Below are 26,589 nucleotides of genomic sequence, written 5' to 3'. Positions count from 1 at the left end.
AAGATGCAGAGAGGGATTTCCAGTCTGTTGGGGGTCTTCATATTTTATAGGCGACATCACGAGCCTTATCTACACCCCGCACAACCTCTCAAGAGTCACAACCAAAGCAAGGCAAGCTCTCTGCCTGTTCTGTGGCACCCGGGTGGATTCCTAAACATGCTGGAGAGACCATGACATGTCATCAGAAGCTCCTGCACTAAGAACAGATGCAACATGAGCGGGGAAAGGTATGACGGCTGCTTACTTCTAGCAGAGCCAAGGAGTCAGACAGGGCTGCAGCCTGAGCCCAACGCTCTTCTACATCTACATCAATGAGCTGTTCAAAGCCCTGGAGTCCTCCTCAGCACCACACCTCACCCTCCACCATAGCTCTAGAGTCAGAGTCAGCACCACACCTCACCCTCCAACCATCGGTCTAGAATCCTCCTTAGCACCACACTTCACCCTCCACCATAGCTCTAGAATCCTCCTCCTGAGCACCACACCTCACCGTCCACCATAGCTTTAGAATCCTCCTCCTCAGCACCATACCTCACCCTCCACCATAGCTCTAGAGTCCTCCTCATCCCCACACCTCACCCTCCTCCATAGCTCCAGGACAACCTGCAAATTTTGCAAAGTTTTAGCACCGCATGGGCTCTGCCCATCAACCCAAGGTCAACTTATTGTGGTCTTCTGGAAGAGAAACCTAAAATCAGCCAGGCCTACCTACATGCTGATCAGCTGCCCACTTGCAGCAACCGACAGCTGCACCTACCTGGGCCAAGAAATCAATCAGGGAGTTTCAAATCAGCAATAGAGAGCCGAAAAAGAGAAGGCTTACAAAACCTTCTTGGCCACCAGTAGATGACTTTACGACCTCAAATCACCAGTGACAGTCTGGCTCAAAATCTTTGACGGCGCCATTGCCCCAATCCTCCTGCATGACAATGAAGTCTGCACAGATCCCCAAGCCTGGGGCCCACATGCACACACAGTCCGGCAAAGTAGGATTTTAGCCCGACAGAAGCATCCTACCCGGAATTCTGCAAGCACCTTCCCCAAGTCCATTGAAGCACCTCAAACAATGCCTGTTGAGCTGAGCAGATCCCTCTACATCTTACAATCCAGAAGAGGGCGCTATCATTCCAGGCCAACCTACAAAGTAGCTCCTACCTTCACAAAGCCCCAAAGAAACCAGACACCCTGGAACAACTCACTCAGCCCGGCCAAACAAGCAACCAGAACCACCGCACAAGAGACAGGCAATTCACTGTTGGGAGGGGGCATTTTTACTGTTTCTTCCATGTTTTCAGCTTTTTCTGGAGGATTAAATGGGGGAGAAGCCACTGAACTTCCGCCAGGCGTGACTAATGCTGCTAATTTTCCAGTTAGAGGCTCATTGTGTGGCCGCTTCCTGCCGGGACACCAGACAATACTCTGGCACTAAGATTACAGTCACAGGAAGAGTACAAATCCCTTAATTGTATTAGATCATCAGATTAAGCACCGCCCAACACACAGATCATTCCATCACCCGACATCCTCCGACACAGACCCCCCAATACCGGACATCACATGTAGAACTGGCAGCATGTATTATGGAGTCCCTAGGATCAGCCTCAGGATCACAGCCTCCAGTCCCCAGAACCCCCACAGTTCACAACCTACAGTACCCCATGACCCTTGCCCAAGACCCCCATATATATCACAGCCTCCAGTCCTCAGAATCCCCACAAATCACAGACAACATCCCCGCAGGACCTCCTATGGATCACAACCTACAGTCCTCAGAACCCCCATAGATCACAGACAACATCCCCCCAGGACCTCCTATGGATCACAACCTACAAAACCCACATGACCCTTGCCCAAGACCCCCATATACAACACAGTCTCCAGTCCTCAGAACCCTCCAGAAATCACAGCCCCCAGCGGTCCCCGTGTAGGTCACAGCCCCCAGCGGTCCCCGTGTAGGTCACAGCCCCCAGCGGTCCCCGTGTAGGTCACAGCCTCTATTCCTCATTGATCCAGCACTGATTTCTTCCCTGAAGAACACAGCTTCCAGTTCTCCCAGCACCCCGTATAGGTCACACCCTTAGGTCTCCCATGACCCTCCTCCCAAAAAACTATACCCACCAGACCCCACATACATCAGACTTCAGTCCCCAGGACAACCCATAGATCATAACCTACAATCCCCCATGATCCTCCCCCCATAGATCATACCATCCAGAATTTAGGTAATTCACAGCCTGCAGTCTGCTAGGACCCCAATGGATCACCATCTTCACTCCCCCAGAACCCTCATCGGTCACATCCCAAAGATCACAGCCTCCAGGACCAAACGCCAAGTTCCAACAAAACCCTCATAGATCACCCCCTTCAGTCACAGAGATCACAGCTTCCAGTCCCTCCAGTAGATCATACCCCAAAGATCATAGACCCCAGAATCTAACTGTGGCCTGAGAACTCCCTGGAGTTCATGGTCTGAAGTCTACCAGGACCGCACCATGGATCACACCTTCTAGTCCACCAGGAACCCTCATGGTTTACGTCCTCCAGTCGCCCCAGGATCCACCAAAATTCACAGCCTCCAGCCCCCCAGGACCCCACATTGAGCAAAGATCCAATCTCCCAGGACCCTCAATAAATCAATCCTGTCCCCCAGCATTGTTACAGGTGATAATCTCTGGTTATTGTGCATCATCTATAGTCGCCACATCCTCCCACAATCCCCTGCCCCGCAGCCTCCATTGTGTGGGAATGGAGCCTTTAGAGCCTCCTGGTTCACGAATAGAATGCCCAAACTGCAGTGTGAACATCTATGTAAACATTCCCATTGACCCAATAACAAAAAAATTTAGAAACATAAGGACCCGTGGAAGAGGAGGGAGTCTGCATGATGACCAGTGGGGGGCGCTCCAGGTACTTACTGAGACGACACCTTGGTGTGGAGCCGCTTGTCAGAGAGCAGCAGCTGCCCGTTTCCTCCTGCTGTGTTTTCAGTGTTGCTGGGCTTCTGACTGACGGCGGAACTGGTTGATGAACCCAGGACTGGCATCGATTTGGATTCCAGGGCGCTGAGGGTCCCCGCTAAGAAAAGGAGAAGAAACACAGGGTAAGGGTGGCAGGCACTGACAACATGCAAAGACTACAACCCCCATCATCAGAGGCCTCGTGGCGCAGCTGCAGCGACAGCAAATCATCGATAGGAGCAAAACACGGGAGAAAAATCAGCCAATGAAGGACTGTGGAGGAGCCTGGAGAACCGCGTGGGTGTGACCTGCAGGTCATTTGCATACAGAATGCTCTCCAGTCCCGCCTCCGCAGAGCTTACACTAATCACAAAGCACTACTCTCTCCTATCCCATTGCTTACCAGATGCGTCTTGCTCAGTCGTCACTTTACGGCGCCGTAAAATCCTCTCCAGTTCACTTTCTGTGGAGGTTGCGGCCGTGCCTCGGAGTTTCTTTCTGCTGGGGGCGGAGCCTATAGAATCCTAGAAAAGAGGAAAATCACAGTGAGAGGTGAAGACGGGCGCCGGGAGGGGTACAGACAGAAATGTCGTCACTCACCAGGATTCCCCGCAGCTCCTGTACCGCGCTGTGAGACGTCTCCACCTGGAAGATAATGGCGGCATTATTATATGGCGGACACAGTGGGCAGTCCAAGAATATGAGGGAAAAAACAGTCTACTGCTCTCAGATACCAGCCTGGAGAGAGGGGACTACAATCTATTACTCCCTGATATCCGCCATTTCAGCCAGGGGAGGGGCTGACTGTAGGACAAGGAAATACAATCTATTGCTATCTGTTATCAGTCATTTCAAGCTGAAGAGAGGATAGGCATATAAATCTATTGCTCCCTGTTATCAGCCATGTTAGGCCAGGAAGAGCCTGACTTTATGACAGCGAAATAGGATCTATTACTCTCTGTTATCAGCTATTTCATGCTGGGGAGAGGAGTCTTGTGCTTCTCCCAGTGATAACATGCAGATGAAAAATCAAGATACTAAAAATACAAGTTGACGGAGATTCGTATAAAGCGAAGAGATTAGTCGCCGTGGATTCCGCGGTTATTGCCGCGGCCGCTCGATCTCGCTGTTTTCTCCTATTAATGCTGTAATCTGTGGGTTATGAGACGCGGAGCGGAGTGCTGTGTGTGGGGGAGGGGTGGAAGACACGTATACATCAGCTCAGCAGCATAAAGAGCTTCTCATGAGAGAACCTGGGGAATCACAATGACACCTTGAGATATAAAGGCGTCGGAGTCTATTGTGCGCACACAATGGCGGCACTCCACGGCTGAGAGCCCCCCACCTCCCCGCCCCCTGATAAGCGTCTGCCTTCACCTCATCCACTTGAAGACGTTTATAGCAAATTACATCTTTGTTAACGACTCAAGGACGTGTTTCCCATTCAGCCAACAATTGCGCAAGTGGTCATCATCAAGCGCCACATAATGCTAACCTCCAAAAAACAGAGGAGGGAGAGCGTGGGGGAATCCACGGGGTGCTGAGATTCTGAACAAGGAGGCCGGGGAAACTAATCTGGGGGGGTCTGTGATGTCACCAATGATGTTCCGAGATATGAAAATGGACGCCTGGAGCCACGATGAATGGTGAAAGGAAGAAGACAATATGGACGACACTCACAGCATGCGGAACTACACGGTGACAGTCAGGATGAGCTAATCACAGCAGATGATATGTGAGCAGCCGTCGCTGCTGCTTTAAAGACGAAGGGCACCTCCAACATGGAAAAGATCAATTTTGCATAAGTTAGTATAATAAAGTACAACCTCTGTTCTTGATGACTTGTACTCATTCTTCCCACTGTGATCTGCCCTCCCCGATGACTTGTACGCATTCCTCCCTCTGTGATCTGCCCTCCTTGACGCTTGCATGCTTTCCTGTTGCTGTGATCTGCCTTCCTTGATGACTTGTACGCATTCCTCCCTCTGTGATCTGCCCTTCCTGACAACTTCACATTTACCTCCCTCTGTGATCTGCCCTCCCTGACTGACTTGCTTGCTTTTTTCCTTCCTCTACCTCTTTTCTGCTATCTCTAAGGCTAAATTCACATCTGCGTTGGGGATTCCATTTTCCTGCTCTGTTATTGGAGCAGGAAAACTGAACCCCCTGGGTGAACAGATCTGTCTAATAGCGGAGCCAAACTGTGCCGAACGGACCCTATTGACTCTAATGGGGTCTGTTTGGCTCCTGCACCTGTCTGGCATGTTTACCAGATGAAAAAGTCCTGCAAATATGACTTTCTCGTCCAGCATTTCATGATGGGTCTGCGCTGCACTGCCTCTCCGATGTGAATAGAGCCTGACACTGAGAGAAGAGAAGTTGAGAGCAGAGTGGACAGGTAGCTGCAGTGCTCTGTGTGATCTGTCAGCGGCAGCAGCGCCGGCCCGCCACGGGCAGGACTCTGCGGCAGCAGCGCCGGCCCGCCACGGGCAGGACTCTGCGGCAGCAGCGCCGGCCCGCCACGGGCAGGACTCTGCGGCAGCAGCGCCGGCCCGCCACGGGCAGGACTCTGCGGCAGCAGCGCCGGCCCGCCACGGGCAGGACTCTGCGGCAGCAGCGCCGGCCCGCCACGGGCAGGACTCTGCGGCAGCAGCGCCGGCCCGCCACGGGCAGGACTCTGCGGCAGCAGCGCCGGCCCGCCACGGGCAGGACTCTGCGGCAGCAGCGCCGGCCCGCCACGGGCAGGACTCTGTGGCAGCAGAACAATGGAAAGTATTACTAAAACTGTTGGAAATTTAGCATTGAAGCAGCAAATGAATGATAAAACAGATGAAGCGCTGAGGTGTCCCGGGCCTTTAAGAGACGCGACGGTCATCACTGCATGCAATACAACGCAAACACACTACAGCAGGCAGGCCATGCACAATTCTTACTTTGACGACTTCTGCACTTGCAGCAGGGGGCGCTGGTGAGGCCGCTGGGAGCTCCTGCTCTGGAAGTGTTACCTGCTCCTACAAAGTGGAGCGACTCTTTACAGACTGGAACGTTGTGGCATTTTATATGTCCTCAGCTTTATTTACTGAGCTACATCAGGTCTTGTTCTCCTGTCACATCCAGAGCTGCAGTCACAATCTTGCATTACATCATGTCTGATGCTCTAGTCACATTCAAAACTGCTATTCATGTCCTATACTCCAGTCACATCCAGAGCTGCAGATTCCCAGCAGCGGTTATACAACTTGCAGGCCGTGTGAGTTTAGCTAGGCTATGGATGGTTTCCCAGTGGCAGAATAGTAACTGCAGCTCTGGGGGTGACTGGAGTATGAGATTTAGGTTCAGCTTGTGGTGGAGCAGGACATTATCGTCACCCTTAAAGGGGTCATCCCTTTACCTGCAGTCCCATGTGTCTGGCCGTGGCTTGTTCCAACTGTGGCGCAGCGGGGAATGAGCATGCGCAACCACCCAGCTATCTCCAAGGGTCCCATTGAAGTGAATGGAGCGGAGCTGCACGAGCGCCGTCGGTTTCTTTTAAATGGGCGGGGCTTAGGGTGGCTGCTGGCAGCCTGTCGTATATTGGACAAGGTTTCCACCTCTTAATACATTGCCGCACGTCACGCCCGTATATACTATAGTAGTGGTGCGACTGCTGGGAGTTGTAGTCCGACTCGTCATCTCTCACCTGAGTCTTCACCCGCACGGTCTGCTGCACGGGCCGCAGGTGGACGCCCTTCTTGATCCGGTCCATCATCTCCTCCACGGCCTGCCTCTTCAGGTTCCCTGCTGGAGAGACGGCACAACGGGAGATCAGCGTACCCGAAGCGCGTCAGCCCAGACCCCTCGATCCCCCTCCCCCAGTGGTGTACAGTCCCCCATTATTCAGTACGCAGCTCCCCCGTCTGAGAGTTCCTGCGTTTTCCATCAGCATTACATAAAGGCGCCGTCAGCGCGTTTCGCGTTCCATTATCTGATTAATACAATGGGAAATTCAGTTTCAGATTTAATGCTTTTCTATTGTTGTTAGTGAATGACTTAAAAGCCGCCATCGGCTGCCGAAGCTGTCAGATCCGCCGCGCGCGTCCGGCAGGGGGGCACTTAATTCCCCACTTTACATACTTACGTTTTACAGAACCGCACAAGACGCTTGTTATTAAAAGCGAGGAGTCGGGAGAAAACACATATTACACATCATGTTAACACAGTCAACCCCTTCACTGCCGCCGCCGCGCCAACAACCACCCCCAGCATTGCGCTGGGTAATAGGGGGCTATGCCCATCAGATCTGTCGCAGCTTATCCCTACCGTCGTCCGGCTGCGGCGCGCTCTGCTGCTTCACCGCGGCGGCCGTCACCGCCGGCTTCTTCCGGATGATAGACATGAGGGACCTGAGAATGAAAGGACAATCAGTCACATCCTCCGTCACGCACTATATAGATCTATAGGCGATCACGAAGCAGTAAGACTGAAGAAAGACCCAGCAGTCCCATGTAAAAAAAAGAAATGCTCTGCAGCTCTCCAATATACTTCTTTTATTTCATCTCCTCGCCATCTTCAAGATCACCGCTTGCCGTCAGTGAATGGCTACAATGGTTTCCAAATCTGTAACTCCTTACTGACCCACTGGAACAAACGCTACAGCTGTGAGCAGGACGAGCGCTGGCTGTAATTAAGGTTCTGCATTCACTGACAGATAGCAGAGATCTTAGAAACGATGAGGAATCGAAACAGTCTCTATCAGAAAGTTGCTTGTCATTTGGTTACATGGGACTGATCGCAGATGATCAGAAGGACCCTGGAGACTCCAATGCATCTTACCGGATGGGGTTTGGTGGTGGCGGCGGCGGTGGAGGGGGCGGCGGGGGTGGAGGAGGGGGAGGAGCTACTTTCTCCGCCTGATGGACGCGCTTCTGTAGTTCTTCCACTGGAGGCAGAAAGGATTCAAATATGAAAACGAATTACACAACAAGCTACATGAAAGCCGAGACGACCAACAGGGGGCGCAACAAAATGTAATAGAGGGCATCACTAACAAAGTAAAGGTGCTTTTACACGGAAGGATGCGCTCAGTGTGCGTGCGGGGACTGGATGAGAACTCATTCGCTCCCCGTCTGTCGTTACGCTTCTGCTTGCAGAAAACTGAAGGATGGATCGTTCCGTGTAAACGGGCAGATGCCCACTTATGAGCGACTGCCTGCTTACTGTGAATGAAGGCGGGCGCTACGATCCCCGAACAGGCTCCGCCTCCAAGCAGTCAGCGCTGCGCAGTCCGGTGTAAAAGCACAGGAACAATTCTTGCTGTAAAAGAGCCCCGAGAAGGAGCCCACCAGCAACGCTGCACCAATGTAATAGCGAGGGGCAGAACGGCGGCGCAGCGAGGGGCAGAACGGCGGCGCAGCGAGGGGCACAACGGCGGCGCAGCGAGGGGCACAACGGCGGCGCAGCGAGGGGCACAACGGCGGCGCAGCGAGGGGCACAACGGCGGCGCAGCGAGGGGCACAACGGCGGCGCAGCGAGGGGCACAACGGCGGCGCAGCGAGGGGCACAACGGCGGCGCAGCGAGGGGCACAACGGCGGCGCAGCGAGGGGCACAACGGCGGCGCAGCGAGGGGCACAACGGCGGCGCAGCGAGGGGCACAACGGCGGCGCAGCGAGGGGCACAACGGCGGCGCAGCGAGGGGCACAACGGCGGCGCAGCGAGGGGCACAACGGCGGCGCAGCGAGGGGCACAACGGCGGCGCAGCGAGGGGCACAACGGCGGCGCAGCGAGGGGCACAACGGCGGCGCAGCGAGGGGCACAACGGCGGCGCAGCGAGGGGCACAACGGCGGCGCAGCGAGGGGCACAACGGCGGCGCAGCGAGGGGGCAGAACGGCGGCGCAGCGACGGGCAACACCAGCAACAGCACAACGATGTATAACGGTCGCACCAGTAACACTGCAACAATGTAATAAAAGACAAAAAAAAAATGAAACGAAGGGCCAAACCAGGCAACAACATAACAAGGCTCTGCGCCAGTCCAGTGACAGCACAACAATGGAACAAGGGGCCACACCCCTAACGGAGCAACAATGTAACAAGGGGCCCCACCCCTAACGGAGCAACAAAGTAACAAGGGGCCACACCCTTTACAGCACAACAATGTAACAAGGGGCCACACCCTTTACAGCACAACAATGTAACAAGGGGCCACACCCTTTACAGCACAACAAAGTAACAAGGGGCCACACCCTTTACAGCACAACAATGTAACAAGGGGCCACACCCTTTACAGCACAACAATGTAACAAGGGGCCACACCCTTTACAGCACAACAAAGTAACAAGGGGCCACACCCTTTACAGCACAACAATGTAACAAGGGGCCACACCCTTTACAGCACAACAAAGTAACAAGGGGCCACACCCTTTACAGCACAACAATGTAACAAGGGGCCACACCCTTTACAGCACAACAATGTAACAAGGGGCCACACCCTTTACAGCACAACAAAGTAACAAGGGGCCACACCCTTTACAGCACAACAATGTAACAAGGGGCCACACCCTTTACAGCACAACAATGTAACAAGGGGCCACACCCTTTACAGCACAACAAAGTAACAAGGGGCCACACCCTTTACAGCACAACAAAGTAACAAGGGGCCACACCCTTTACAGCACAACAAAGTAACAAGGGGCCACACCCTTTACAGCACAACAATGTAACAAGGGCCACACCCCTAACAAAGCAACAATGTAACAAGGGGCCACACCCTTTACAGCACAACAAAGTAACAAGGGGTCACACCCTTTACAGCACAACAAAGTAACAAGGGGCCACACCCTTTACAGCACAACAATGTAACAAGGGCCACACCCCTAACAAAGCAACAATGTAACAAGGGGCCACACCCTTTACAGCACAACAAAGTAACAAGGGGCCACACCCTTTACAGCACAACAAAGTAACAAGGGGCCACACGCTTTACAGCACAACAAAGTAACAAGGGGTCACACCCTTTACAGCACAACAAAGTAACAAGGGGCCACACCCTTTACAGCACAACAATGTAACAAGGGGCCACACCCTTTACAGCACAACAAAGTAACAAGGGGTCACACCCTTTACAGCACAACAAAGTAACAAGGGGCCACACCCTTTACAGCACAACAATGTAACAAGGGCCACACCCCTAACAAAGCAACAATGTAACAAGGGGCCACACCCTTTACAGCACAACAAAGTAACAAGGGGTCACACCCTTTACAGCACAACAATGTAACAAGGGGCCACACCCTTTACAGCACAACAAAGTAACAAGGGGCCACACGCTTTACAGCACAACAAAGTAACAAGGGGCCACACCCTTTACAGCACAACAATGTAACAAGGGGCCACACCCTTTACAGCACAACAATGTAACAAGGGGCCACACCCTTTACAGCACAACAAAGTAACAAGGGGCCACACCCTTTACAGCACAACAATGTAACAAGGGGCCACACCCTTTACAGCACAACAAAGTAACAAGGGCCACACCCTTTACAGCACAACAATGTAACAAGGGGCCACACCCTTTACAGCGCAACAATGTAACAAGGGGCCACACCCTTAATAGCGCAACAATGTAACAAGGGGCCACACCCTTTACAACGCAAAATGTAACAAGGGGCCACACCCTTTACAGCTCAACAATGTAACAAGGGCCACACCCTTTACAGCGCAACAATGTAACAAGGGGCCACACCCTTAATAGCGCAACAATGTAACAAGGGGCCACACCCTTAATAGCGCAACAATGTAACAAGGGGCCACACCCTATACAACGCAAAATGTAACAAGGGGCCACACCCTTTACAGCTCAACAATGTAACAAGGGGCCACACCCTTAATAGCGCAACAATGTAACAAGGGGCCACACCCTTAATAGCGCAACAATGTAACAAGGGGCCACACCCTTTACAGCTCAACAATGTAACAAGGGGCCACACCCTTTACAGCGCAACAATGTAACAAGGGGCCACACCCTTTACAGCGCAACAATGTAACAAGGGGCCACAACCTTAATAGCGCAACGATGTAACAAGGGGCCACACCCCTAACGGAGCAACAATGTAACAAGGGGCCACACCCTTAACAGCGCAACAATGTAACAAGGGGCCACACCCTTTACAGCGCAACAATGTAACAAGGGGCCACACCCTTTACAGCACAAAATGTAACAAGGGGCCACACCCTTAACAGCGCAACAATGTAACAAGGGGCCACACCCTTAACAGCGCAACAATGTAACAAGGGGCCACACCCTTAACAGCGCAACAATTTAACAAGGGGCCACACCCTTAACAGCGCAACAATGTAACAAGGGGCCACACCCTTAACAGCGCAACAATGTAACAAGGGGCCACACCCTTTACAGCGCAACAATGTAACAAGGGGCCACACCCTTTACAGCACAACAATGTAACAAGGGGCCACACCCTTTACAGCTCAACAATGTAACAAGGACCACACCCTTAACAGCGCAACAATGTAACAAGGGGCCACACCCTTAACAGCGCAACAATGTAACAAGGGGCCACACCCTTTACAGCGCAACAATGTAACAAGGGGCCACACCCTTAACAGCGCAACAATGTAACAAGGGGCCACACCCTTTACAGCACAACAAAGTAACAAGGGGCCACACCCTTTACAGCGCAACAATGTAACAAGGGGCCACACCCTTAACAGCGCAACAATGTAACAAGGGGCCACACCCTTAACAGCGCAACAATGTAACAAGGGGCCACACCCTTAACAGCGCAACAATGTAACAAGGGGCCACACCCTTAACAGCGCAACAATGTAACAAGGGGCCACACCCTTTACAGCACAACAATGTAACAAGGGGCCACACCCTTTACAGCACAACAATGTAACAAGGGGCCACACCCTTTACAGCTCAACAATGTAACAAGGACCACACCCTTAACAGCGCAACAATGTAACAAGGGGCCACACCCTTAACAGCGCAACAATGTAACAAGGGGCCACACCCTTTACAGCGCAACAATGTAACAAGGGGCCACACCCTTAACAGCGCAACAATGTAACAAGGGGCCACACCCTTAACAGCGCAACAATGTAACAAGGGGCCACACCCTTAACAGCGCAACAATGTAACAAGGGGCCACACCCTTAACAGTGCAACAATGTAACAAGGGGCCACACCCTTTACAGCTCAACAATGTAACAAGGGGCCACACCCTTTACAGCTCAACAATGTAACAAGGGGCCACACCCTTAACAGCGCAACAATGTAACAAGGGGCCACACCCTTTACAGCGCAACAATGTAACAAGGGGCCACACCCTTAACAGTGCAACAATGTAACAAGGGGCCACACCCTTTACAGCACAACAATGTAACAAGGGGCCACACCCTTAACAGTGCAACAATGTAACAAGGGGCCACACCCTTAACAGTGCAACAATGTAACAAGGGGCCACACCCTTAATAGTGCAACAATGTAACAAGGGGCCACACCCTTAACAGCGCAACAATGTAACAAGGGGCCATACCCTTTACAGTGCAAAATGTAACAAGGGGCCACACCCTTTACAGCGCAACAATGTAACAAGGGGCCACACCCCTTACAGCGCAACAATGTAACGGGGCCACACCCTTTACAGCTCAACAATGTAACAAGGGGCCACACCCTTAACAGCGCAACAATGTAACAAGGGGCCACTCCCCTAACAAAGCAACAATGTAACAAGGGGCCACACCCTTAACAGCGCAACAATGTAACAAGGGGCCACACCCTTTACAGAGCAACAATGTAACAAGGGCCACACCCTTAACAGCGCAACAATGTAACAAGGGGCCACACCCTTTACAGAGCAACAATGTAACAAGGGCCACACCCTTAACAGAGCAACAAGGGCCTGCATTAGTGACAGCAGACAATGGTTTATGAGATGGGGGTGGGGGGGATGTGTCTTCACATTCGAGTCGCCATATTAAAACTGATATAAAGACCAGAAGAAGATTGTTCCGGGAGACCGACAGCAACATTAAAGGAGCTGCAGGAGTTTCTGGCAAGTCCTGGCTGTGTAGTCATGTGACAACCATGTCTGGGCTGTGGGGGAGGGGCAAGACTGAAGACTTTACTAAGAAGAACATCCAAGCCTGGCCATGTTTTACCAGAACCTCCATCAAGTCTGTGGAGAACGTGTCTGATGAGGGGTAACCAGAATTACAGAAGGTACCGACCCTGCCGTCACCAGAAGACCCCCAGCCCGCAGTGAGGATGGTGGAGGCAGCATTATATGGGGGCTGTTCTGCTGCTGGAACTGGGGTTTTAGTCAAGGGGGAGGGGATTATGAACCGTCCCAAATATCACAAAACCGTCCAGCCTTGGCTAAAAAGCTGAAGAGGAACTTCACCTTTCAGCACAACGAAGACCCAAAGTAGACCCCAAATTACCAAGAAAATGGCTTCACCAGAAGATCACTGTTCTGGGATGGCCCAGACAAAGCCCAGACCTGAACCCCACTGAAGATCTGTGGGTGACCTGAAGAGGGCGCTACACATGGGATGCCCTCACGGTCTGACCGATTTGCAGCACTTTTGCAAGGAAGAGTGGGCAATGATTGCCAGGATGTGCCAAGCTGATAGACCCCGACCCAAAGACTGAATGCAGAGGGTGCGTCAACAAAGTACCCCGAAAATAAGAGTGTCCATTATTAATTGTTGTTACTTCTTACATGTACAGCCGCCTGGACACTATGTATATTGGGGGTTTTATTAACACTAACTAGGGCTCAATTTTGGAGTGGGGCTTATAAGTCAAGCATCCTCTAAAATCCTGAAAAATGATGCTAGGGCTTATTTTTGGGGTAGATCTTATTTTCAGGGAAGCAGGGTATTAGTTTTAAGGTGCGCACATTTATGCAACCACATTAGCTGGATAATACCGTCGGTATCAGAGGGTCCGCGGCGGCGAGTTCACGTGTCAGATGCACAGATGATCACCCCCCTCATCAGACCCCTAAGCCGGTAATCACCCAGCAGCCCCGTCCGCTCCCCCCACCGCGGCTGCTGCTAATGAAGCACATTCTCGTTTAATGGAACTGGATATTGATTGCGCTTTATTCACAGCGTGGAGAACGAGCCGCGAGCGTCCGCATCATCACCGCCAGAACAGCCTCTCATCACAGCATCAGGGCCGGCGCCACGTGCAGCGAACCAGTCCGCGGCCACGGGCTACGGAATAGGCAGCAGACATGGCGCCGCCATGGGGCCGTCAGCGCCAATGGTGTGATGTCCGACATGGTAAACCGCAGACGGGGCAGATGTGTCCGGGTTACAATTAGGTCTACAATTTGATTCTTCCCTGTTGGTGTCTGATCACACCATCCTATGAGGAGACAGCACTGACAGGGTTAATGCAGACTGCAGCCCCCCATGTACAGCGGACCCATCCATGGTCCAGTCCAGGCGGAAGGCTGCGGTCCACGGCGACGGGGGCCCGACGCGCGCGCGAGGCCGCAGCCCGCGGCGACGGGGGCCCGACGCACGCGCGAGGCCGCAGCCCGCGGGGACGGGGGCCCGACGCACGCGCGAGGCCGCAGCCCGCGGGGACGGGGGCCCGACGCACGCGCGAGGCCGCAGCCCGCGGGGACGGGGGCCCGACGCACGCGCGAGGCCGCAGCCCGCGGGGACGGGGGCCCGACGCACGCGCGAGGCCGCAGCCCGCGGGGACGGGGGCCCGACGCACGCGCGAGGCCGCAGCCCGCGGGGACGGGGGCCCGACGCACGCGCGAGGCCGCAGCCCGCGGGGACGGGGGCCCGACGCACGCGCGAGGCCGCAGCCCGCGGGGACGGGGGCCCGACGCACGCGCGAGGCCGCAGCCCGCGGGGACGGGGGCCCGACGCACGCGCGAGGCCGCAGCCCGCGGGGACGGGGGCCCGACGCACGCGCGAGGCCGCAGCCCGCGGGGACGGGGGCCCGACGCACGCGCGAGGCCGCAGCCCGCGGGGACGGGGGCCCGACGCACGCGCGAGGCCGCAGCCCGCGGGGACGGGGGCCCGACGCACGCGCGAGGCCGCAGCACGCGGGGACGGGGGCCCGACGCACGCGCGAGGCCGCAGCACGCGGGGACGGGGGCCCGACGCACGCGCGAGGCCGCAGCACGCGGGGACGGGGGCCCGACGCACGCGCGAGGCCGCAGCACGCGGGGACGGGGGCCCGACGCACGCGCGAGGCCGCAGCACGCGGGGACGGGGGCCCGACGCGCGCGCGAGGCCGCAGCACGCGGGGACGGGGGCCCGACGCGCGCGCGAGGCCGCAGCCCGCGGGGACGGGGGTCCGACGCGCGAGCGAGGCCGTAGCCCACAGGGACGGGGCCCGACGCGCGCGCGAGGCTAGTCTACAGCGACAGGGCCCGATGCACGCGGGAGGCTACAGTCTACAGGAACGGGGCCCGATGCACGTGGGAGGCTACAGTCTACAGGAACGGGGCCCGATGCACGTGGGAGGCTACAGTCTACAGCGACAGGGCCCGATGCACGTGGGAGGCTACAGTCTACAGGAACGGGGCCCGATGCACGTGGGAGGCTACAGTCTACAGGAACGGGGCCCGATGCACGTGGGAGGCTACAGTCTACAGGAACGGGGCCCGATGCACGTGGGAGGCTACAGTCTACAGGAACGGGGCCCGATGCACGTGGGAGGCTACAGTCTACAGGAACGGGGCCCGATGCACGCGGGAGGCTAGTCTACAGCGACAGGGCCCGATGCACGCGGGAGGCTACAGTCTACAGGGACGGGGCCCGATGCACATGAGAGGCTACAGTCTACAGGGACGGGGCCCGATGCACGTGGGAGGCTACAGTCTACAGGGACGGGGCCCGATGCACATGGGAGGCTACAGTCTACAGGGACGGGGCCCGATGCACATGGGAGGCTACTGTCTACAGGGACGGGGCCCGATGCACATGAGAGGCTACAGTCTACATCGACAGTCTAGTGCACATACCAGAGTGCTTGAGGTCCTTCACGGTAGACTCGGAGCTCTGTAATCTGCTCTCCAGCTCCTTCTTCTCTTCTTCTAGAATCTCCAGTTGTTTCTTCAAGCTCTGAATCTCCTTCCGCAGCTTCGCCTCCTCTAGCTGATCCTCCAGCTCCTTCACCTATAAGCAAACTGGTCTTTGATTCCTGACATCCTCTGTGCAGCTGTTAGCCTGCTCTTTCCACGATAAAACGGTCTGCAAACTCCTCTATTATCAGTTCATTCCTCTTCTGAAATACTCTGTGCTGCTGGGGCCATTCACCTTCCAATAACCCAGTCTGTGATCTCCCATATGACCAGCTCACCTGTCTCCTGACCTCCTCTGTGCTGCTGGGAATCCTGCCCCTTCCACAGTCTGTGATCTCCCATATGATCAGCTTACCTGTCTCCTGACCTCCTCTGTGCTGCTGGGGACCCTGCTCCTTCCACTATGTAACCCCCATAGTCTGTGATCTCCCATATGATCAGCTCACCTGTCTCCTGACCTCCTTTTGCGTGGCTGGGGCCATTCACCTTCCACTATGTAGCCCCCAGTCTGGTCTCCCATATGATCAGCTCACCTGTCTCCTGACCTCCTCTGTGCTGCGGTGGACCCTGCCCCTTCCACTATATAACCCCCAGTCTGTAATCTCCCATATGATCAGCTCACCTGTCTCCTGAGCTCCTCTGTGCTGCTGGGGATCCTGCCCCTTCCACTATGTAGCCCCCAGTCTGTGATCCCCCATATGATCAGCTCACCTGTCTCCTGACACCCTCTGTGCTGCTGGGGATCCTACACCTTCCACTATGTAGCCCCCAGTCTTTAATCTCCCATATGATCAACTCACCTGTCTCCTGACCTCCTCTGTGATGCTGGAGATCCTGCCCCTTCCACAGTCTGTGATCCCCCATATGTTCAGCTCACCTGTCTCCTGACCTCCTCTATGCTGCTGATTGTTGGAGCTTCACCCCAGCGTTGACAGGACACGCAGATCCCTATGTTCCCTACATATCTGTCAGGTGACAACCCTGACGTCACACATTATATGGCGCGGCCTGTGATATCACCTTCAGCTGATGCCGGATCTCCGCCTCCTCCAGTAAATGCGTTAACCTTGAGTTCTCATCCAGGGCTTTCAGTAACTGCTCGTCGGGAGCGATGCTCTGCAGCAGGAGGCAGCTTTGTCTCTTCAGCTTATTCTGCTCAATGAACATCTGCAGACACAGAACAGTGAAGGAATACACAGACCCCTCTCCCCGGCATGGAAAGTGTTAACCACACCAGTCACATGTATCCAGAGACCCGCTCACACAGCTGAGGGCTTGTTACAATGTGTTCCCATTATTTACTACCCAGGGGGTCTCCATACTAAACATATCAGCTGAGGCCGGGCGAGCGTTCCCCCTCTGGATGAAAAGTGTGAAGAAGTGAAAGACGAAGTATATTAGAAGGTGGTACGACAGTCCGTAATACAATGATTACAGACCAGTGGGCGGGCACTGGGCCCCTGGCAGCCGCTCCCCTCCAGTGTCTGCAGCGTACCTCCTGTGCCAGCGACTCTGCTTTTGCCCGGAGATCCTTCTCCATCTCTAAGTTGTTCTGCAGTTCTTCATATTCTTCCACTGCCAGGACCGAAACTGAAAGTACAAAATCCAGGAATGATCAGCAGGGCCCGGGGCCCCCAGGAGCTGAGACAAGAGACACGCAACATCTTCAGGGGTCGGGGATACAGGAGACAACCAGCAAGATAATACAGGAACAGATGCACCTGACCTATACAGACCACACTACCAAAGGAATCACCTCGCTGCTCCACCGTCTACACAGACCGGTTCCCCCCGCTGCCCCACCGTCTACGCAGACCGGTTCCCCCCACTGCCCCACCGTCTACGCAGACCGGTTCCCCCCCGCTGCCCCGCCGTCTACACAGACCGGTTCCCCCCCGCTGCCCCGCCGTCTACACAGACCGCTTCCCCCCGCTGCCCCACCGTCTACACAGACCGCTTCCCCCCGCTGCTCCACCGTCTACACAGACCGGTTCCCCCCGCTGCTCCACCGTCTACACAGACCGGATCCCCTCCCTGCTCTACCATCTCCAGACCGGATCCCCTCCCTGCTCTACCATCTCCAGACCGGATCCCCTCCCTGCTCTACCATCTCCAGACCGGATCCCCTCCCTGCTCTACCATCTCCAGACCGGATCCCCTCCCTGCTCTACCATCTACAGACCGGATCCCCTCCCTGCTCTACCATCTACAGACCGGATCCCCTCCCTGCTCTACCATCTACAGACCGGATCCCGTCCCTGCTCCACCATCTACAGACCGGATCCCCTGCCTGCTCTACCATCTACAGACCGGATCCCCTGCCTGCTATACCATCTACAGACCGGATCCCCTTCCTGCTCTACCATCTACAGACCGGATCCCCTCCCTGCTCTAACCTCTACAGACCGGATCCCCTCCCTGCTCTACCCTCTACAGACCGGATCCCCTCCCTGCTCCACCCTCTACAGACCGGATCCCCTCCCTGCTCCACCCTCTACAGACCGGATCCCCTCCCTGCTCCACCCTCTACAGACCGGATCCCCTCCCTGCTCTACCCTCTACAGACCGGATCCCCTCCCTGCTCCACCCTCTACAGACCGGATCCCCTCCCTGCTCCACCCTCTACAGACCGGATCCCCTCCCTGCTCCACCCTCTACAGACCGGATCCCCTCCCTGCTCCACCCTCTACAGACCGGATCCCCCTCCCTGCTCCACCCTCTACAGACCGGATCCCCTCCCTGCTCTACCCTCTACAGACCGGATCCCCTCCCTGCTCTACCATCTCCAGACTGGATCCCCTCCCTGCTCTACCATCTCCAGACTGGATCCCCTCCCTGATCTACTATCTACAGACTGGAACGCCTCCCTGATCTACCATCTACAGACTGGATCCCCTCCCTGCTCTACCATCTCCAGACCGAATCCCCTGCTGCTCTACCATCTACAGACTGGATCCCCTCCCTGCTCTACCATCTATAGACTGGATCCCCTCCCTGCTCTACCATCTACAGACTGGATCCCCTCCCTGCTTCCCAGTCTACAGAGACCGGATCCCCTCCCTGCTCTACTATCTACAGACTGGATCTCACTGCTCCACAATCTACAGACTGGATCTCACTGCTCCACAATCTACAGATGGGATCCACTCACATCAGTGTCATCCAATCAGCATCTAGTCTTTCCCTGTGAATCTTAAGGTCATGCATCTCTTGCTATGAAGTCTACAGGATGAGCTACGACCCTATAATGTGAGTACGATTCCGAATATCACCAGCAAGTCTTAGAGAAACGAGCATCTTGAAGACTGCGGTGTGCGATTTCATCAGCGACAACACGCGGCCGTCATGTGCAGTGCGGGCGCAGCACGGAGGTGGCAGGTGTATGAAAACATCATACATGTGAAAACATCATTACCGCCCCGTATAACGCGCGCCTGTAATCATCCTCTACGGGCCGAGTGTAATCTGCTCCCACATTCAGGGGTGAGGAAATTACAGAGGTAACGACTGCAAGAACAATCAGCCCCGAGGAGAGACGCGAGAAACAGCGCAAGGAGGTCAAGAAGTGGAGGCTGAGGCAGAGAAAGTGCCCCCCCCTCGCCGGCAGCGAGCGCGCCGCAGCCACTAATGAGAGGCGGCGCCGCTTGTCCTGCGCATTCAGGTGCTTGTTAGTTTTAAACGCCACAATTAGCGTAAGTTTCTAATCCCATTAACCGATGAACTACTTTAACGTCCTGCTGCAAACAGACCCTCCTCAATCCGCCCCCGGCCACCGCGCGACCAACACAGTGATTATAATCAAGGAGCTCCGCCAGCCGCCAGCGCCGCATTAATATTCATGCCTCCCTTTTTTTTCAATGGACCTTAATTACTAATCAAAAGAGAAGCAATTAAGAAAGGCAGCAATTCACAGATCTGGAGAGTCGTGTCAGCAAACAAGTCGGAGGCGATGCGGTCTGGGCCGTGCGGAGGGGGGGGGGGGGATACACTGACAGAACGACGGGTCTGGCCCCGTGACAGCGCCATTATATCCAGCAGACACTGAACCACAGCCAAGAGCAGAGACTTAACCAGCGGCGTGCAGCCGCGAGCTCCGGAACATTCTCCGTCTCATCAGTAACACCTATCTGCACTTAAAGGGCCGGCGCAGTCCTATAAACATAAAGCCGCATCAGGAAAAGCTCTGCGAATTTCAATCCCTCATGCTTGCTGGACCTGAGAATGCCGGTCCTGTCCCGCTCACACAGCTGAGGGTTTGCTGCAATCTGGGCAAGAAAACCAAGTAGAATAGAAAGTTGCAGAATGTTTCTAGCGGCGCGGCGACTAACTCCTCGCCACTTCTCCTGCTGACGTTGTAGCCGATGCGGCGATTCAGCGCTGGACAGGCGGGGTGAGCAGTGACTGAACTGCCATTACTTTGGACCCAGGGACAAAACTTTTTTTTATTGAGGGTTTATTTGTTAAGTTATTGTATTATTTTTATTTTTTTTTGAGGACGGGGAAAAAAAACATCAATTCCGCCGCTGCTTTTGTTTACACGATTCGTTTTTTCTGCGGGTCGGTACTATTACGACAAGACCTGGACCCTGCTGATGACGTCACAGAGAGAGATCAGCCCCCCCTGTGAACAGCTTACATACAGTGATCAATACTGATCGCAACATATAAGGGGTTAACAGCAGGGGTCTTTGTCCTTACTGATGCCCGCTGTTAGAGCAGGAGGCCGGCCGTCAGTCACAGCTGGCTCCTGCTGCGATGGGCGTGGGCTGAGCTTCTGAGCCACCCATAGGATATCATTGTACATCCATTTGTGGGAACTTCTTTCTGACTAGGAAACACATTTTTGTCCTTGGGCGAGAAGGGGTTAAGCACCTGCCAGGACTATAGGGAGCGGTCAAGCCATATTGTTACCCAGGATCAATACAGGATGGAAATTTACCCTCTCTAGGGTGATCATGTCACAGCCAGAGCTGCGCTCACAATTCTGCTACTTGACATCTAGAATCGGTCAGCAGAAGCCTAATAGTTCATAGTGCATTAACCCCTTCCCGCTCCATGATGTACCAATACGTCATGGAGCGGCGGGGTATGTATGAAGAGAGGTTGCGTGGCAACCTCTCTTCATACAGTGCGGGCATCAGCTGTTTATAACAGCTGACACCCGCGGGCAATAGCCGCTATCGGCCGTTCGCGGCTATTAACCATTTAAATGCCCGAACGATGTTCGGGGATCCCGCACGGGCCCCCCCGCGGTGAGATCGGGGGAGCCATGCAGGTGTCATGGCAGCCGGGAGCCTAATGAAATTCTGCCTTAACAGACTGCCTATCAAGCCATCCCCGTGGGGTGGCTTGATAGACTGCCTGTTAAATGGCAGTAATGCTATATATAAAAAATCTAAATTATAAAATAAAAATACACATTTTGTATCGCCGCGTCCGTAAAAGTCCGATCTATCAAAGTAGCGCATTATTTTTCCCGCACGGTGAACGTCATCCGAAAAAAAAAAAAAAAAGAACGCCAGAAATGCACTTTTTCAGTCACCCTGTCTCCCAGAAAAAACGCAATAAAAAGCGATCAAAAAGTCGTGTGTTTTCCATATTAGTACTAATCGGAAACTACAGAGCATTCTGCGAAAAATGAGACCTTGCTCAACTATGCCGACGGAAAAATAAAGTTATTGCGCGCACAAGATGACCGCAGAAAACCGAAAAAAATTAAATGTCTTTGAAAAAGAAAAAAAGAAGAGTACAGTAAGAAAAAACCTCCACAAGTTTGGTATCGCAGTAATCGTACCGACCCGTAGAATAAAGTGATCATGTCGCTTTTGTTTCCGTTTGTGCGCCGTAGAAACAAGAGGCACTAAAAGATGGCGGAATGTCGTTTTTTTTTCATTTTACTCCACTTAGAATTTTTTTAAGGTTTTTCAGTACTTTAAATGGCACCATTGAAAAACAAAACTCGTCCCGCAAAAAACAAGCCCTCATACAGCGACGGCGATGGGTAGATAAAGGAGTTACGAATTTTTTGAATGGGGGAGGAAAAAACGAAAATGGAAAAAGAAAAAGGGGCCGCGACATTAAGGGGTTAAACTCTGCTGCATTGCACTCTGGGAGATGTAGTGTTGGTCAATACCAGAATACTATATGGTGCTGCGAAGGTCTGACCTAAGGTTCAGCTTCACTGCTCAAGAATAAGATGGCGGCTTCTCACCTCGGTTGTACTTTTCTAGGAGTTTCCGTTGATCGAACACTTCCTTGGTCAGAGCGATGTTCTCTTTTTTTGTGGCATTGACCTGAAAAGAAATGAAGTGGCACAAAGGCGATCAGCAAGAGAGAGATGAGGGAGTATACAGCGTGTATACAGGGACTGTGAGTCTGCGGGGTATATATATATATATATATATATATACACACTGCTTGTCCCAGTCCAACAGTCATCCCCAATATGACAAACCTCTTCTATGAGGTCCACTAGTTTGGAGCGCAGGTCCTCCAGCTCGGTGGAGATCGTCGTCTTCTCTCTCTGCACAGAAACGATTTGCTCCTGAAGTTCTGGCAGATGAGAAGTAAAATATTAGATATACGAGGAGCGTAATACAGGCGGTATCACATCTACGATGGATGCCTCATGGAACCATCCTTTATCTGTACAGATATGAGACATCGGAGACATCTAAGACATAATTTATACTGTTCCAATGTCAGGAGGGTCCTGCAACACCAGACCCCACTGACTGCTTCCATAATGATCAGGTACAGCACTCTTATGCTCTAAGTGATCATTATGAACCCTAACCCCAACAGGAAATACTTTATGCTTCTCTTAATACATCCTAGAATTAAGAGTGAGGTAGAGTCTAGATCACGTGAGGTCATTATCCCCCTCTACTCTTGCTTAGTCCGAGCTCATCTGGAATACTGGGTCCAGTTCTGGACACCCCACCTAGACATAGATAAACTGGAGCAAGTTCAGAGGAGAGTTACCAAGATGGTGAGCGGTCTGCAAATCATGTCCTATGAGGAACAGTTAAAGGATCTGGGAATGTTCAGCAGAAGAGAAGGCTGAGAGGAGACTTAATAGCAGTCTACAAATATCTGAAGGGATGTCACAGTGCAGAGGGATCAGCCCTATTCTCATCTGTACAAGGAAAGACTAGAAGCCATGGGATGAAACTGAAAGGCAGGAGACACAGATTAGACATTAGACAGTGAGGGGGATCAATGAGTGGAACAGGTTGCCACGGGAGGTGGGGAGTTCTCCTTCAATGGAAGTGTTCAAACAAAGGCTGGATAATTATCTGTCTGGGATGATTTAGTGAATCCTGCACTGAGCAAGGGGTTGGACCCGATGACCCTGGAGGTCCCGTCCAACTCTACCAGTCTATGATTCTGTAGCTCCAGTCCGGCTGCTGCCAATTAGAGACTGTGACCTCTGACTCTTCCCCCAGCGTCTGCGCAGTGCAAAGGACTTGCAGTAAGCAGATGCTGGGTGAAGCGTTAGGGAGTCAAAGACTCTGATGTCAGTGACGGACCACAACCACCGAGTAAAGTGAAGTAGTTCCTGGTGGGGTTACTGCCTGGGCCCACCGTGGGGCACCATTACTACTGAGCCCACCGGGGGGCACCATTACTACTGAGCCCACCGGGGGGCAACATTACTACTGGGACCACCGGGGGGGGGGGGCAACATTACTACTGGGACCACCGGGGGGGCAACATTACTACTGGGACCACCGGGGGGGCAACATTACTACTGGGACCACCGGGGGGGCAACATTACTACTGGGACCACCGGGGGGGCAACATTACTACTGGGACCACCGGGGGGGGGGGGCAACATTACTACTGGGACCACCGGGGGGGGGGGGGGGGCAACATTACTACTGGGACCACCGGGGGGGGCAACATTAGTACTGGGACCACCTGGGGGGGCAACATTACTACTGGGACCACCGGGGGGCAACATTACTACTGGGACCACCGGGGGGCAACATTACTACTGGGACCACCGGGGGGCAACATTACTACTGGGACCACTGGGGGGCAACATTACTACTGGGACCACAAGGGGGCAACATTACTACTGGGACCACTGAGAGGGGGTATGATTACCATAGGGGACACTCTGGTTATCCAAGTCTACATGAAACTAACCACCCCCCCTTCAGCCCACCAGGGAAGTTTTAATTGCTATGAGATTCTTATTCTTTTTTCTGTTTTTCTATAGTCCGTAAACTGTGCTGATGACCAGCGTAGCTTTATGGCCTACTTTCTGCTGACAGTCCCTGGACATTATAATCACATTTTCGCTGATGGCTCTAACGACCAGCGCTCTGTCCCACTACCAGTTTGTGCTGCCGGTCCCCGGACATATAACCTCCGGCGCCCTGTCCTACCTTTCAGCCTCTGCTGACAGTCCAGCGAGCTGCACCTTTCTGGAGCGGGTTCTTCGTCATCCAGGTGTATCTCCTCGGTGATGGCGTCCGGCCCCAGCTTGGCCATGTACAGCATGCTAATCCTCTTCAGGTTCTTGTTCTCCTTGTTTAACTAAGACAAAAAACCAGAGAAGGAGCCATAAGAGCGGCCGGCGGCCTGCAGAAGTCACCAGCAACAAAGAGCCCCTTATATGCAGCGTGTGGGGGTCACACAGCACCGAGGGGGGCTGAGACTAACAGGGGGTCTTATCCTCCAGCAGGCTCCCCGATACATATGTTGTATCCCCCTATGCATGGAGAAGAGGCCTGGCAGTCGCTGCCCCCCCCCGCCCCCCCGCTCCATGCACCCCTTGTGAGTAGGAGTCGGTGACATTCTCAGACCCCCCCTCTTCTAGCAGAACAATCCCAGCGATGACGCTTCCACCTACCCACGGGCTCGGAGTCTGAGGACACATTGATCGGCCTGTTCTGTAGGAAGAGCTTAGCCCGCAGCACAGGATATTGGGGGCATTATCTCTATCTGGGTGAAAATTGCTAAAGTTAATGAAGTGCGCTGAGCGAACCAAAGGGATTAGGCTCAGCGACCGTCTGCGGGCAGAAAGCATCACAGATACTCGGCCGCACTGCGTCCCCGGATCGGGGTTATCGCGAGTCCGAACTAATCCCCTCAGTGAAAGTCTGCTTAACCCCGGCCAGAGAGAGAATGCCCCAGGCTGATGCGTTTCAGGCCCTTAGGTCAGGACTAGGAGCTCAGTGGTCCGCAGCCGTTGGAGACACGTAGGAAGGAATGGCGCGGCGTTATTCCTGCCCCTCAATGTCAAACACAAGGTGTGCAAGTTAGGAGGAAACTTTCACCCCCCCTCCCCCCAACTTGTCCCATTCACTTCTATTGAGTAGGGATGAGTAAGTTTGTGGACTAGCCCGCTTGTGGTGGTAGTTTAGCCCTATAGATGCCCAGTGTTCTCCATTATACATTGTTTTGCTTTTGAAGGGCTTGTGTCCTCAGGAAGTGACCGGTTGGAGAAATCGAGTTATGGTAAACATTCTTTTTTTTTTTTTTTAAAACAATGGTCACAGCTCACCTCCTCCCCCTCCCTGCACAGGTCACATAGCATGCCCACAACACTCTCCCATATTTAAGTCAATAGGTGAAGCTACCAGCTCATCTCTCATCCCTCTTTGCTCAGTACACAGAGCATTCTAACTACACTCGCCTATAGAATGTGATTGTCACAGCTCCCCTCCTCCCCTCCCTGCACAGGACACACAGTATGACTAGAACGGTCTCCATAGAAGTCACATCATCAACGCAGACAGGAATACAATGAAAGGTTTCACCTAGATATAGGTAATACAGGATTTGCCATTCTCAATAGGTGATGCCACAGCTCACCTCCCCTCTCTTCCGAAACAGATCACAGAGCATGCCCACAATACTCTCCCATAGAAGTCTACAAGGGATGGGCACAGCTCCCCTCCTCCCCATTCCTGCACAGAAAATGCCAACACACTTACATGGAAGTCTATAGATGATGGCCACAGCTCACCTCCTCCCCCTCTTTGCAAAGGACACAGAGTATACCCACAACACTCTGCCATAAGTCAATAAATGACAGGCACTGCTCACCTCCTCACCTTCCCTACACAGAGCAAGCCCACAAAACTCTCTCATAGAAATAAATAGGTGACGATCTCAGCGCATCTTCTTTCCTGCAGAGATAACAGAGCATGCCCACAGCACTCTCCCACAGAAGTCAACAGGTGGTCACAGCTCACCTCCTCTTCCTGCACAAGTCACAGAGCATGCCCACAGCACTCTCCCATAGAAGTCAACAGGTGGTCACAGCTCACCTCTTCCTGCACAAGTCACAGAGCAAGCCCACAGCACTCTCCCAAAGAAGTCAATGGGCCAAGAGCACACCCACAACACTCTCCCAGAGAAGTCAATTGGTCAACAGCATGCCCACAACACTCTCCCAGAAAAGTAAAATGGGTCAAGAGCATGCCCACAACACTCCCGCAGAGAATTCAATGAGTCAAGAGCATGCTCATAACACTCCTAGAGAAGTCAAGGGGTCAAGAGCATGCCCACAACACTCCCCCAGAAAAGTCAAATGGGTCAAGAGCACGCCCACAA

General features: G+C 53.7%; 1 protein-coding gene across 4 annotated transcripts in view; it reads right to left on the bottom strand.

The window, feature by feature from the left end:
* SHTN1 (shootin 1) overlaps positions 1 to 26,589 on the bottom strand; it is a 69,409-nt gene that overhangs the window by 6,430 nt on the left and 36,390 nt on the right. Inside the window, exons 5-17 of one of the 4 annotated variants that reach the window (XM_066601379.1) lie at positions 24,414 to 24,564; positions 22,472 to 22,569; positions 22,229 to 22,310; positions 17,513 to 17,607; positions 17,038 to 17,184; positions 15,958 to 16,111; positions 7,770 to 7,875; positions 7,257 to 7,339; positions 6,637 to 6,737; positions 5,891 to 5,968; positions 3,558 to 3,602; positions 3,361 to 3,481; positions 2,916 to 3,075 (exon numbers count right to left, since the gene is read on the bottom strand). In XM_066601379.1, coding sequence (XP_066457476.1) covers positions 2,916 to 3,075; positions 3,361 to 3,481; positions 3,558 to 3,602; positions 5,891 to 5,968; positions 6,637 to 6,737; positions 7,257 to 7,339; positions 7,770 to 7,875; positions 15,958 to 16,111; positions 17,038 to 17,184; positions 17,513 to 17,607; positions 22,229 to 22,310; positions 22,472 to 22,569; positions 24,414 to 24,564 — 1,421 coding nt within the window. The remainder of the gene's footprint in view (positions 1 to 2,915; positions 3,076 to 3,360; positions 3,482 to 3,557; positions 3,603 to 5,890; positions 5,969 to 6,636; positions 6,738 to 7,256; positions 7,340 to 7,769; positions 7,876 to 15,957; positions 16,112 to 17,037; positions 17,185 to 17,512; positions 17,608 to 22,228; positions 22,311 to 22,471; positions 22,570 to 24,413; positions 24,565 to 26,589) is intronic. The other 3 variants (XM_066601380.1, XM_066601381.1, XM_066601382.1) reach the window with 3 other exon arrangements.

This window comes from Eleutherodactylus coqui, chromosome 4 (genome assembly GCF_035609145.1).
Source record: "Eleutherodactylus coqui strain aEleCoq1 chromosome 4, aEleCoq1.hap1, whole genome shotgun sequence".
In the NCBI taxonomy this organism is placed as follows: Eukaryota; Metazoa; Chordata; class Amphibia; order Anura; family Eleutherodactylidae; genus Eleutherodactylus; species Eleutherodactylus coqui.
Note: the sequence above shows the minus strand (reverse complement) of the source record. Positions and strands in the feature narration are given on the sequence as shown.